This window comes from Ornithorhynchus anatinus, chromosome 19, assembly GCF_004115215.2.
Source record: "Ornithorhynchus anatinus isolate Pmale09 chromosome 19, mOrnAna1.pri.v4, whole genome shotgun sequence".
In the NCBI taxonomy this organism is placed as follows: domain Eukaryota; kingdom Metazoa; phylum Chordata; class Mammalia; order Monotremata; family Ornithorhynchidae; genus Ornithorhynchus; species Ornithorhynchus anatinus.
In genome coordinates, this window is record NC_041746.1 from 1,150,616 (window position 1) to 1,164,010 (window position 13,395).

Genomic DNA, 13,395 nt, shown 5'->3' on the forward strand with positions numbered 1-13,395 from the left:
GATCATATGTACTAACTCTGTTACTGTACTCGTCCGCTCAACTGTATATATCTTCATCACCCTATTTATTTTGTTTAATGAGATGTACATCACCCTGATTCTATTTATTTGCCATTGTTTTTATGAGATGTTCTTCCCCTCGACTCTATTTATTGCCACTGTTCTTGTCCGCCCGTCTCCCCCGATTAGACCGTGAGCCCGTCAAAGGGCAGGGACTGTCTCTATCTGTTGCCGATTTGTACATTCCAAGCGCTTAGTCCAGTGCTCTGCACATAGTTAAGCGCTCAATAAATACTATTGAATGAATAAATGAATGATTGAACTCAACTGTACTCTCTCGAGTACTTATTTCAGTGAATGATGGAGTCGTCCCCTCGGGGGTCCTGTCCCCCAACCTGCTGTAAAACTGTGTGGAACCTCTGCTGGAGGAAAATAATAATAATGATGGCATTTAAGTGCTTACTAGGTCCCAGGCACTGTACTGAGCGCTTGTGGATACAAGCCTATTGGGTCGGACTCAATCCCTGTCCCACGTGGGGCTGGCTCACAGTCTCCATCCCCATTTTACAGATGAGGGAACTGAGGCTCAGAGAAGTGAAGTGACTTGCCCAAGGTCACACAGCCCACAGGTGTGGCAGAGCCGGGATTAGAACCCATGACCTTCTGACGCCCAGGTCTCCCGCTGAGATGAGAGCCCTCCCCGGCCAATTCTCCAGGCGCAGCAGAAGAGACCCAGTCTTTCAGGCCAAGGCCTGCTCATCTGGGCTTTTATAATAACGATGGCACTTGTTAAGCGCTTACTATGTGCAAAGCACCGTTCTAAGCGCTGGGGAGGATACAAGGTGATCGGGTTGTCCCACGTGGGGCTCACAGGCTTCATAACCTGTATCGTCGAGCCAGTTATCAGTCTGCATCCCCCACCCGCCCTTTAAGGTTGCCGGGCGGTGTCCCTCGTGGGCCAGGGACTGGCTCTGAATCAATGCCCAAGGAAGCCCCCTCTGCCCTTAGGGCCCGGCTTCCCACGTTGAAAGCGCTCATAAATGGGATTATTGATTGGTTATTGGTCAGCTATGGGCTCATTTCAGGGAAAGGGGCCGAGACGTCCGCCGCTTTGACTTTCCCATCATCAGCTGAAGTGAAAAAATCCAATAGGCATCCTTCTTCCAGCCCTCTCTTTTATTAATGGTACTTGTTAAGTGCTTACTAGGTGTCAAACTCCGTTTTAAGCACTGGAGTAGATACAAATCAATCAGGTAGGACAGAGTCCCGGTCCCACGTGGGCCCAGTCTTAGTAGGAGGAGAACAGGTATTGAATCTCCATTTTACAGTTGAGGAAACTGAGGCATAAAGAAGTAACTTCCTCAAGACCACGCAGCAGGCGAGTGGCAGAGCTGGGATTAGAACTCAGGTGCTCTGACGCCCAGGCCCATGTCCTTTCCACTGGGGCATCCTGCTTTCCTTACAACTTTTACAACTCAGTTCAAAATAATATTAACTACGGGATTTTAAGCGCTTACTATGTGCCAGGCACTCTGCTAAACGCTGGGGGGGGGGAACAGAAGCAAATCAGGTTGGACACAGTCCCTGTCGCGCATCAGGCTCACGGTCTCAATCCCCATTTTATAATGAGGTAACTGAGGCCCAGAGAATAATAATAATAATGGCATTTGTTAAGCACGGACCATGTGCCAAACCCTGTTCTAAGCACTGGGGTAGATACAAGGTGATCAGATTGTCCCACATGGGGCTCAGCCTTAATCCCGATTTTACAGATGAGATAACTGAGGCACAGAGAAGTGAAGTGACTTGCCCAAGGTCACACAGCAGGCGAGTGGCGGAGTGGGATTAGAACCCATGACCTCTACCTTGCTGGGGTAGAACATCAGGTAGTCACAATACACTTTGGACGGCTTCATCTGGTCTCTGCATCTTAAAGGTCATTCTTCTCCTTTGACAGTAGTTAGAAGAATTTGCTTTTTTCTAATGTGCTAATGTTAGTAGCTGACCCTAATCTTGACATTTTTACTTTGTCAAAGCGATAAAATCAATGAAATGCAGTAGCGTGATATGAGGAAGGGCATGCTTCCCTAATTAAAATCTGCTGTTGAGCAGACTTTTTTTTTTTTTTCCCTGCAAACACCTCATCTCCTAAAGCTCTGGAAATGAACCCAGCGGTTCGGGGAGATTTAGGACACCTTCTCAAGTCCATCCACATCGAATACCATTTGTTAAGCGCCCTTTTGGGGCCTGCTCGTTTCTACCTAGCCGTGTAGCATCTCTTCTCTAGAACTGAATCCGTTTCTCGAGATGGCCCACTCCCAGAGCCTCATTTCAATTCCCATCTTCACGTAAAATCCGATAAATGCCGTCACCCAAAACCACCTTACTTGAGCTACCGCTGGCTCGGGATGACTGTCCCCAAGGGATAGTTCTATCCTTTCTTGGGGAAAGGGAAAAGTGAGATCGTCCGTATCGCGTACGGACTCGTACGTGCCTTCGACGCACTGGACGGGCTGCCTGCCCTGTTTATCCTAACCCCCGACGGGACCCTCCGCTGCTACGTCACGCCGGGGCCTCGATCCCGTGCGCCGATGTGGCAGGAAGGACCCGGGCAGGCGCGGCGCACCCCCGGCCTCCTCAAAATGTAGAAAGCTAGACGGTTGGGCCCAAGACCCTGCTCTCCTGCTCGCCTGTCGCTAGCCCGCTCTCCGCTTCCGAGATTGAGCCCCTTGTCTAAATCCTACCCGTTTTCCCTTTCCTAGGGGCATAATACCTAATAATAATAAGGTCCATCAGCAGGGCGGGGAGGGACCCAGGGCAGTAAAGACAGCCTGTCGGCCTGGTTTGAACTCGAAACACCTGTCGTTATTTTTCTTTTCGTTAACTGGTACGGAAGGCAGTTTTTTCCAGATGACTAAGGACGTGGAGTTAACGGATTCATCTCCTTTAAGGAAGGGCTAACTCCGCTTGTTCTGGGGATCCGTTGAGTCGCTCTATCACCCGCCAGGCCACAGCTCAACTTGGACGGTGGGGCCGCGGCGCTGTGGCCAGACCGCCCGGCCGCAGCCAACGGACCGTCCCGATCCAGCGGTCAGGAAAGGAGGCGGCCCGCGGCGGCCCCGCTGCCGTGGAAACCCTCCTACCTCCCACGGCGGCCCCCGCCGGCCTCCCCGTGCACCGCTTACGGCCTCCCCGTGCACCGGAGGCCTCGCTGGTGCCACAGCACAAACACTGCCCGTGTTCAAGGAAGGCAACCTGGGTCCTCTGGCACTGGGAGGGCATTCCCTCTCCGCCAGCAGCCTCTGGCAAAAATATCCAGGTACTTAGCCAGACATTTATCGGAAGGAAATTACCCCAAACCCTACCCGATCCCGACAGTCTGCAGCAGGGGTGGCTCGGCCGGGTCGACGGCCTCGGAAGGCGGAAGCGCCGGGTCGGGCCGGTAACGGGGGGGCCTGCTCTACGCTCTGGCCTAGGTCACCATCGTCCAAGACACCACCCTCCCCTCCACCGCCCCGCCAACCCCCGTTGCGGCAATCACACAGCGCACCCACGCACGCCCACACACAAAGCGCAGAATTCTTTTTTATTGCCTCGACTTGGTTTCAAAAATGAGCATCGGGAATTTGATGTTGTAGCCTCGTCTTACGAACGTTATAGCTGGACATTTTAGTACTTGGGTGATACTTAGATACTCAACTCAGTGTATTTATAAAATGAAAAGCTTTTTTTTTTTTTTTTTTTTTTTATCAAAATACACTTTTCACTTGGATAAATAAATAAAATCCAGGCCAAGGACCCACCCTGGGTGAGAGTGAACTCTGCTAGGTGTCCGCGGGGCGGGCGCCGGGCCCACCGGGGCGCCGCGGCCGCCCGTCCCCCTCTCGAGGCTGCTCATCTTCGGGGCGTGGAATCGCCGGGGTGTCGTGGCGGTTCTCGGCGCGTCGGCCGCTGGCTCTCACTCCACGTCATCCTCAGCCAAGCTCTGTGCACTTACGATTCTCTGAGGGGAGAAAAGCGTCGAGACCTTGCCGTCAGAATGCCGTCGGGCCGGTTCCGACGGAGCCCGGACAAGCCTCCTTCTCCGGGGTGAAGGCCCTCGCCCCTCGGGGAGGAACGCGGGACGGCGGCCGAGCAGCGACAGTGGCCGTTGGTTTCTGTCCGGAGAAACCCACTCGGGTGCCCCCCAGCCCAAACCCCGACAGCCACAATGCCACCTGGCCCTCCGGTGCCAGTCCGGCTCGGCACGCTTGGGGCTTTGACCTCGATAAAGCTACCCTCCGCGCTAGAACAACGGCCGCGCGAAGGTTTCGGGCTGGATCTTCCGATTAGATCGTGACGGGGCGGGGACAAGAGCCCTGCTGGGAGGCATCCCGGCGCCCGTTCTGAGCACAGCTGTCGTCTCGTCCCTACACACGGCCCGGGGCCCCTTTAGGGCACCGGAAGGCACAAAGGGGAATCACCCAAAGCGGCTGGAACGCCTGGCTTCTCCTGCACGTCCGAGCTCAGGACTGCGGATGGAGGGCCACCCGGGCCCCTGGCCTCAGGATGGAGCGTGCTGGGGTCAGACTCCAACCCCTAAACGCCAAACTCACTTCCGAAACACAGACTAGCCTGGATCCGTGTTAACAAGGTCCCGGTGGGAGCTTCCACCGTCTCAGCCTCGGTACGACTAATGCCGGCCTCCCGCCGCCCTGCCTTCGCCAGCCACCTTACAGCCAGGGACGTGCCAAGAGACGCAGCCTAACGGTGGACCGCTCCCCTCTGTCCCCCGACTCCAATCTCCTGGAGAGACCAGACCCCGGGCTGAAATCTTGGGGGCCTGACAGGGCCCCCGAGACAGCAAACCGGGAAGACACAGAAATCCCCGTATCGACCGTATCTGCCGAGCGACTAACTGTGCGGAGCACTGGGAGCCGAGCGCTTGGGAGAGTTCGCTACTCTGTCCTCCTCTGAGTGCGTTCCCCGGTGCACCTTTCAGCAGAGCTGAAGCGCTCGGAGGGCAGACGTCAAAATGGCCTCCGCGGTCTCACCTGGCTGATTGTCGGGAGTTTAGTCAGGAGCATCTGGAACACGGGGGGTGGAAGCGTTTGCTGTAAGACCTGCAGCAGCTGCTGGGGCTGCCCACACACTGCAATGGCGTTGGTCAGGTGGTCGACCCCCTTCTCATACTCCCCTGAAACACAGACGAGGCTTTCGGGACGGCCAAGACCTTCCGCTTCGCACGGTGCGAGGCGCCCCAGTTGGAGACTGTCGCGCTCTCCCCGGCAACGGACACCCGCCCAACCCGTTGGGGGGCTGCAGAAACCCTCGCGGGGAGAGGATCCCCCAACCCTCCCCTTAAGTGCAGGCTCTATATCCGGTGGAGCAGATATCACGCCCCTCCAACACCGATCTGCAACCTCTCTCCTCTCACCCTCCTGCACCCCAAAATCTGGCACAGGAACAAACCTCGGGAAAGTGTTAGTTGCTTGACTTGTCAAACCCCCAAAACAAACAAATAAACCCTCCCTCTTTGGCCCCAACCGAGTTTGGTAGAGAAACCTCCCCCAGTCTCTGCCCTCTGAGCCTGCCACAACAATCACCTTGCGCTAGCAATTCTTCACCAAGCTGTATCTCTTCAAGGAAGAACTTCTGAACAGCTTCAGCATCTTTAAGGTCCGGAAGCTGGAAGCCAAATTGAATTAAATTTAGCAGGTGGCCAGATGGCTCGAAAAGCAGTTAACACTGAAGAGGAGGCCACCCCTCCCTCCCCTCAACCCATCCTGGACTCCTCCACCCTGAACGCTACTGAAATTCTTTGCCACCCCGAGGATCTTAGGAAAGGATGACCCACACGAGACCGATCGCATACAAGGAACCACTAATTTTTCAAGAGCTCTTCTCGTGGGTGGGTTTCTTCCTGAGTCTTATTCTTACACGGCTCCCCGTTGGCGGCTACAAAACAGGGAGCGGGGAGGAGCAGCTGTCAGGAGTAACGGAGTCACCCCACCCTAAAACGGCCTTACGCGCCCTGACGAGGAAGCCCCCGGAACCCCTTCGCTCAGGGTGGTGAAGCCTCCTCGTCGGAAACACGTGTTTCAAGGTGTTACCTTGGAAAGCCCGGCTCTCTCTTTGGCAAGCTTCTGTTTCTTCCTTCCTGCAATGACAACCGGAAAAATCGATAGGTCTTTCGTCTTTCCACTATCAGGATGGCGTGACGGCACTTAAGAAGGCGGGTCGGCGGTCGGAAGGCAGGGCAACGCTCAGCCACTCTAGGAAAGAGCCCGGGCCTGGAAGTCAGAAGGACTTGGGTACTAATCCCCCTTCTGCTACTTGTCTGCTTTGTGACCTCGGGCAAGTCACTTCACTTCTCTGTGCCTCAGCTCCCTCATTTGTAAAACGGCGATTAAGAGTGTGAACCCTGCGCGGGACAAGGACTGTGCCCACCCAGATTAACTTGTATCTACCCTCACGTTTAGAACGGCGCCTGGCACCTAGTAAGCGCTTAATAAATTTATTATTAGGGCAGTGACGGACCCATGCCCCACCTCTACAGGTGGAGATGGGTGTTCCCTCCACAAGACGGCACCCCAAGCAGACGCTCCGCTAGCTGGAGGATGAATAATGAGGGAGGGGTAGGAAAGCCCCTCCAACAGTCAGTGCTATTTATCGAGTGCTTACTGCGTGCACGGCACTGGACTACACGGCCGGGAGGGTACAACCTAACGATGAACGGATACGTTCCCCACCGGCCTCCCTCTGTACTACTTCTATGGAGGCCAACCTGGGTACTGTCCCTTGGGGACGAGGGAAAAGCTCCCCGCTCGGCCGGAAACCCCGAAGAGCAGCAGAATTCGGGCAGCAGGGTAACTCCTGCAGGAGGCAGCCCCATTTACCTATTTTAGAGCGACCTATTTTTCAATCCGGCTTTAACAAGTTGCCAGCTTGCAGGGGGAGTCCTCGCTACATAAAGCCTGAGAGGAAAGGTGCAATTCCCTTAGAGAATCATCACCGAAAAAGAGAAGACCCCGGGAGGTTGATAAGGAAAGGAGCTGGCGGTCTGGCGGTCTCCCTCGGCCCCAAGCGATGGCTCAACGTGGGGTGCCGGGGGTCGCCGACAAAGGGCTGTTGGTTTAGACGCCAACGCTCGGCTCGGCACCCCGGCTAACGCGGGACCCCAGAGGGCTGGCAGGATGTCTTCGAGGCCAAACTTCGAGGCTCGAATCCACATCCGGTACGTCAAAGAGCAAAAGGGAAAAAACAAAACAAAAAGCCAGCCCTCTAAACTGCACCGGGATAAACCCCCAGACTGGATCGAGGTCCCAAGAAGGGAAATCCCGGTGGCCAATGATAATGGTAAAACTGGGGGTGGAGTTAGGCTCTGGGCGGGAACAATCCGGCCCCTCCGTTTAGTCCTCACCGGAGGAGGGGGTGGGTGATTCCATACTTACGCTTCCCCGCTGTCTCTCGCTATTCCCTTCGGAGAGGCTGTTTATTTTTCCCACCCGGCTCTCTTCCCACGACCCCTGCCGACCCCCACGGCTTCCCCTGTGATATGGGAAGAGGGGGTTCCCGGAGGAATAAAAACCGCATCTCCGGGAGGCCTTTCACGATTAGGTTACCTCGACTGCCATTTCAGCGACCGCACCTCCTACGCGCTTGTGTACTCAGAACCTCCTAAAGAGTGCTCATGCCTCATTACGTAAGCTCCTTACGGGCAGAGATTCTGCCTTCCAGGGCTACTGGACTCTTCCAGGTGCTCAGTACAGTACTCTGCGCGGGATGGGTGGGTTCAGGAGATACTACTGATTGATTGTGGAAAAGCGGCACGGCTTTTGGATACAGCCTGGGGCTTGGAGTCAGGTGGGCATGGGTTCCGATCCCGGTTCTGCCACAAGTCATCTCCCTCACCTGTAAAACGGGGATTGAGATTGGGACCCGGCGGGACAGGGACCGTGTCCGACCCGATTTGCTTGTATCCCCCTCAGCGCTCAGTACAGGGCCTGGCCCAAAGTAAGCATTTAACCAATCTAAAAGCCTAACTCAGGCCGGTCCAACATTAGACGGAAGCAGTGAGGGCTGGCGGAAAGGGCACGGGGCAGAGTTAAGGGTCCCGGGTTCTAATCCCAGCTCCACCACTGCTGTGTGACCTTGAGCAAGTCGTTTGACTTTTCTGTGCCCCAGTTTCCTCGCCTGCAAAATGGAGATTAGACGCCTGTTCTACTTTCCCCTTAGACCGTGAGAGCCCCACGTGGGACAAGGACCGTGGCTGCTCTGATGGGCCTGAATCTACCCCAGGGCGCTTAACCATTACCCTGGCTCTTTTTATTCGATTGATCTAGAGCGGTCTCCCTAGTTGAGGGTCCCTTCCAAGCCAGCGTCCAGCTTCAGGATTCAGGCCTGCAAGATTCTCCACTGATTTCTCTTGGTCTGGAGAGAGGAGGACAGGGAAGGGACGGCGCGTTTTTCCAGGGTCGTTTTCTGAGCTGGCCTGGAGCCGCCATCAGAGAGAGTTGGTTTTCCGGCCAAAGCCACCGATTCAGGGGTGAGATGGAGCCCTCGGGCCAGCGGCTGCGGCACACACTGCTCTGGCCTCATCCTCCCCGCCCCATCTTTGACTACGTCGCACATTCTCAAAAATTCAGCTTGCTCTGGCTTCTTTCTGGATTAAAGTTTAACCTGCAGTCACAGCTTCTTTCTTTTTAACTGAAATCAAGCGACAGACTCAGTTAGCCGGCGCTTCCCGAAACTAGGATTCGGATTTTGTAACGATCAATCCAGAGGTTACGCCGGTCTCCCGGTAACATCCAAACAAAGCAGCGGCCCTCTTAACAGAGAGGGGGAAAGCATCTCTCTCTTTAGTCCCGGGTGAGGCCCTGGCAAGCGAAAGCTGTTGGCGAGGCCGTCCCCGAGGGGGGACATGCCAAGATGCCTGGGGCGGGGGGACTGGTGGGGGCCATCGTCCCCTGGCAGCCTTTGCGGTTCCAAATCGCTCCCTCTCCCATCCTCCCGGGGGGGGCCGAGGATCAGGGAAACCCCCTCTAGACTGTAAACCCACTGTGGGAAGGGGGCATTTCCACTAATTCTGTTATATTGTACTCTTCCAAGAGCTGAGTACAGTGCTCCGCACACAGTCGGTGCTCAGTGAATACGATTGATTGATTGAACTGCAGTGACCCGGATCCTGGGGGGGTGGGGAGGGGCTGTGGGGACCAGCAGCAGCGTCGGGGTGGGGGGCTGATATCGGATAAAACGGTCGCCCGACCTGGAGGACTCCCACTCGGCTAACGCCACGTCGACCTGAAGGCTGGCGAATGGCTCACGACCTCTCAAGGTCTTTTCGGCCCTTCGACTCCCTGACGTAAAGGTGGAGTCTGATGATTAATTATAATAAATCACCTATGCGGTCCGGGGGTGGCGCGAATCGTGATTTATAACCACCGCCCACGATCCCACGTGCAACCAACAGCTACTTTAGTCGTCCGGAGTGGCCAAACGCGACCTCTCTTCCCAGCCCTTCCCGAAGGAGCCGCCTAGATCCGCCGGCGTTTATCGTCGCCACGCCTGCCGCTTGGCAAATTCTCCCTGCCAGTCTACCGAGGTCTCTGAGCGGGTGGCGGGACTGGCCGTTGAGCTGTTGGCTCGCCGGCCGCCCCTCTGGGAGAATCCGTGCCGCGGGCCGGACTCGGGCCTCGGGGAGGAGGCGAGAAACGGGCCGTGGAAAACCGTCCGTCTGCGTCGGGCCGTGAAAAACCGTCCATCTGTGTCGACGTTGCAGGGAGTGAGGAGAAAAATACATCAGGAAGGGCCGGGGGTGGAGGGACAGAGCGGGGACGTGACGCCCGAAACGCAGGCCTGGCGGGCACGTTTATTCATTCATTCAGTCGTATTTATCGAGCAGTTACTGTGTGCAGAGCACTGTACTAAGCGCTTGAGAAAGTACGATTCACCACCCACCAACTGGGTTTAGGCCCAACCCCAGGCGGGGAGGCCCAGGTACCCACGCCTCACCCGTTCTTTCAATCGTATTTATTGAGCTCTTACCGCATGCAGGGCACTGTACTGAGCGCTGACTGGGGGCAAAGCCCTGTACTAAGCACTGGGGAGAGTACAATACAACCATTAGCACGGCGTCGTGGCTAGAGCACGGGCCTGGGAGTCAGAAGGTCATGGGTTCTCATCCCGGCTCCTCCTCTTCTCTGCTGTGTGACCTTGGGGAAGTCACCTAGCTTCTACGGGCCTCGGTTATCTCATCTACAAACTGGGGATTGCAACTGAGCCCCACAGGGGACAGGGACTGTGTCCGACCGGTTATTCTTGTATCCACCCCGGCGCTCAGTACAGTGCCCGGCACGCAGTAAGCGCTTAACAACTACCATCCTTATGATTATCATAAACATTATTCTCGACGGGCTTGTATCCACCCTGGCGCTGAGTACAGTTCCCGGCACATAGACATATCACTATATAATAATTATATTATCATAATAAAGATTATAGTCGATCGGCTTGGATCCACTCCGACGCTTAGTACAGTTCCCAGCACAAAGTAAGCGCTTAAAAAGTACTCCCATTATTATTCTTATTATAATAAACATTATTGCCGATGGGGCTGTAGCCAGCCCAGCGCTTAGTACAAGAGAGAAGCAGCGTGGCTCGGTGGAAAGAGCCCGGGCTTGGGAGTCAGAGGTCGTGGGTTCGAATCCCGGCTCTGCCCCTTGTCAGCTGTGTGACTGTGGGCGAGTCGCTTCACTTCTCTGGGCCTCAGTTCCCTCCTCTGTCAAATGGGGAGGAAGACTGTGAGCCTCACGTGGGACAACCTAGAGGAGCAGCGTGGCTCAGTGGAAAGAGTCTGGGCTTTGGAGTCAGAGGTCATGGGTTCGAATCCCGGCTCTGCCCCTTGTCAGCTGTGACTTTGGGCAAGTCATTTAACTTCTCTGTGCCTCAGTTACCTCATCCGTAAAATGGGGATTAAGACTGTGAGCCCCACGTGGGACAACCTGATTCCCCCGTATCTCCCCCAGCGCTTAGAACAGTGCTCGGCACAAAGTAAGCGCTTAACAAATACCAACATTATTACAACCTGATGTGGAGGTCATGGGTTCACATCCCGCCTCGGCCACTTGCCAGCTGTGTGACCTGGGGCAAGTCACAACTTCTCTGTGCCTCAGTTACCCCACCTGTAAAATGGGGATTAAGGCTATGAGCCCCATCTGGGGGCCAAGTGGTTACCTTATATCTCCCCCGGCGCTTAGAACAGTGCTCGGCACCTAGTAAGCGCTCAACAAATACCAACATTATTACATTATTATCTCCCCCAGCGCTTAGAACAGTGCTCGGCACCTAGTAAGCGCTCAACAGATACCAACATTATTACATTATTATCTCCCCCAGCGCTTAGAACAGTGCTCGGCACCTAGTAAGCGCTTAACAGATACCAACATTATTACATTATTATCTCCCCCAGCGCTTGGAACAGTGCTCGGCACCTAGTAAGCGCTTAACCGATACCAACATGATCATTACTAAAGTGGGGATGAAGCCTGGGCGCCCCACGTGGGACACCTGATGGGCTTGGATGTCCCCCAGCGCTTAGAACAGTGCTCTGCACATAGTAAGCGTTCAATCACCCCATTTATTTTGTCAATGAGGTGTGCACCCCCTTGATTCTATTTATCGCTATTGTTTTTGTCCGTCCGTCTCCCCCGATTAGACCCTGAGCCCGTCAAGGGGCAGGGACGGTCCCTCTCTGTCGCCCAATTGTCCATTCCAAGCGCTCAGCACGGTGCTCTGCACATAGTCGGCGCTCAATAAATACGACTGAATGAATGCCATGATGATCGCCCGCTCCCCGGCGTTTAGCAGAGCGCCCGCGGTGGGCGCTGGAGGCCTCCCACCCATAAGAGAGGATCCACGAGGAGCTGGGGGGGGGGGGAGGGGGGAAGGTCTGAATATAAGTCGAATGCGGGGGGGGGGGGCGGCACGTGGCGGGGGCGGCGCCGCGGGGAGACTCACGCTCGCGGAGGCGGAGTTTGAAGTCGGGGTGGCTCCGTCTCTTGCGGTCGAAGTAGATGCAGTAGCCGATGAAGAGGGCGCCGCACAGGCCGGCGGCGAGGGCGCCGCTCCGCCCCACCATCGTCCGCCCCGCGCCTGCCGCCGCCGCCGCCGCCGCCCCGCTGCCCGCTCGCGTCACCCGCCCGCGACGGCCGGCGCGCCCCCGTGACGTCACCCGCCCCGCGACGGCCGGCACCTCCCCCCAAACGTCACCGTCCCGCGACGGCCGCCTCACCTGCCCCCCCCCCGCTGACGTCACCCTCCCGCGACGGCGGGCTCGCCCCCTCCCCGCTGACGTCACCCGCCCTCGGTGGGAGGGGGAGCCGCGCGCTCTGCGCAGGCGCAGCAGGCCCTCGCGCGCCTTTCTCCCTCCCTTCCCCCCCCCCCCAGGGCCTCAGTTACCTCACGTGGTAAAAGGGGTCGGACTCCATTTTCCCCCGGCCCTGACTGTTCTTTCACCGATTCACCTTCGTTCTTCGTGGTCCCTATTGAGAAGCCCGAGCCCGTCACTGGGCAGGGATGGCCGAGTTGTCCATGCCCAGCGCTCTGCACAGAGTCAGCGCTCAATAAATACTATTCAGTGAATGAATGAAAGAGCCTGGGCATCATCATCATGTTGTTTAAGCGCTTACTTTGTGCGGAGCACTGTTCTAAGCGCTGGGGGAGACCCAGGGTCATCAGGTTGTCCCACGTGAGGCTCCCAGTCTTCACCCCCATTTGACAGATGAGGGAACTGAGGCCCAGAGAAGTGAAGTGACTCGTCCACAGTCACACAGCTGACGAGTGGCAGAGTGGGAGTCGAACCCATGACCTCTGACTCCCAAGCTCTTTCCACTGCGCCATGCTGCTTCCCTAGGGTTATTAATAACAATAATAATGTCGGTATTTGTTAAGCGCTTACTATGTGCCGAGCACTGTTCTAAGCGCTGGGGGAGATAATAATAATAATGTCGGTATTTGTTAAGCGCTTACTATATGCCGAGCACTGTTCTAAGCGCTGGGGTAGATTTACGGGGTCATCAGGTTGTCCCACGTGGGGCTCACAGTTTGAATCCCCATTTGACAGATGAGGGAACTGAGGCCCAGAGAAGTGAAGTGACTTGCCCACAGTCACCCAGCCGACAGGCGGCGGAGCCGGGATTCGAACCCATGAGCTCTGACTCCCAAGCCCGGGCTCTTTCCACTGAGCCACGCTGCCACCACGGGGACCCAGTGGATTATTTGCTGTCCTTGATGCTTTAAGTAGCCCCCCAAACCCATCATCCACGACAACCCCAGCTCCCTCCCCGACCTCTGAGCCACGTCCCCTTCCCCCTTTCCCAGGACAGCTGAAGTACCGAGACGAGGCCGGGGGGGCCC

General features: G+C 56.1%; 1 protein-coding gene across 1 annotated transcript; it reads right to left on the minus strand.

Moving 5' to 3' along the window:
- Positions 1 to 3,565: 3,565 nt before the first annotated feature.
- On the minus strand, positions 3,566 to 12,157 carry TOMM20 (translocase of outer mitochondrial membrane 20). Its single transcript, XM_029047722.2, has 5 exons — positions 11,998 to 12,157; positions 6,093 to 6,139; positions 5,586 to 5,667; positions 5,034 to 5,176; positions 3,566 to 4,003 (listed from the first exon to the last, which is right to left on the minus strand). Exons 1-5 carry the CDS (start codon positions 12,116 to 12,118, stop codon positions 3,959 to 3,961), a joined length of 438 nt encoding a protein of 145 aa, XP_028903555.1. The 5' UTR covers positions 12,119 to 12,157; the 3' UTR covers positions 3,566 to 3,958.
- Between the last annotated feature and the right edge of the window lie 1,238 nt (positions 12,158 to 13,395).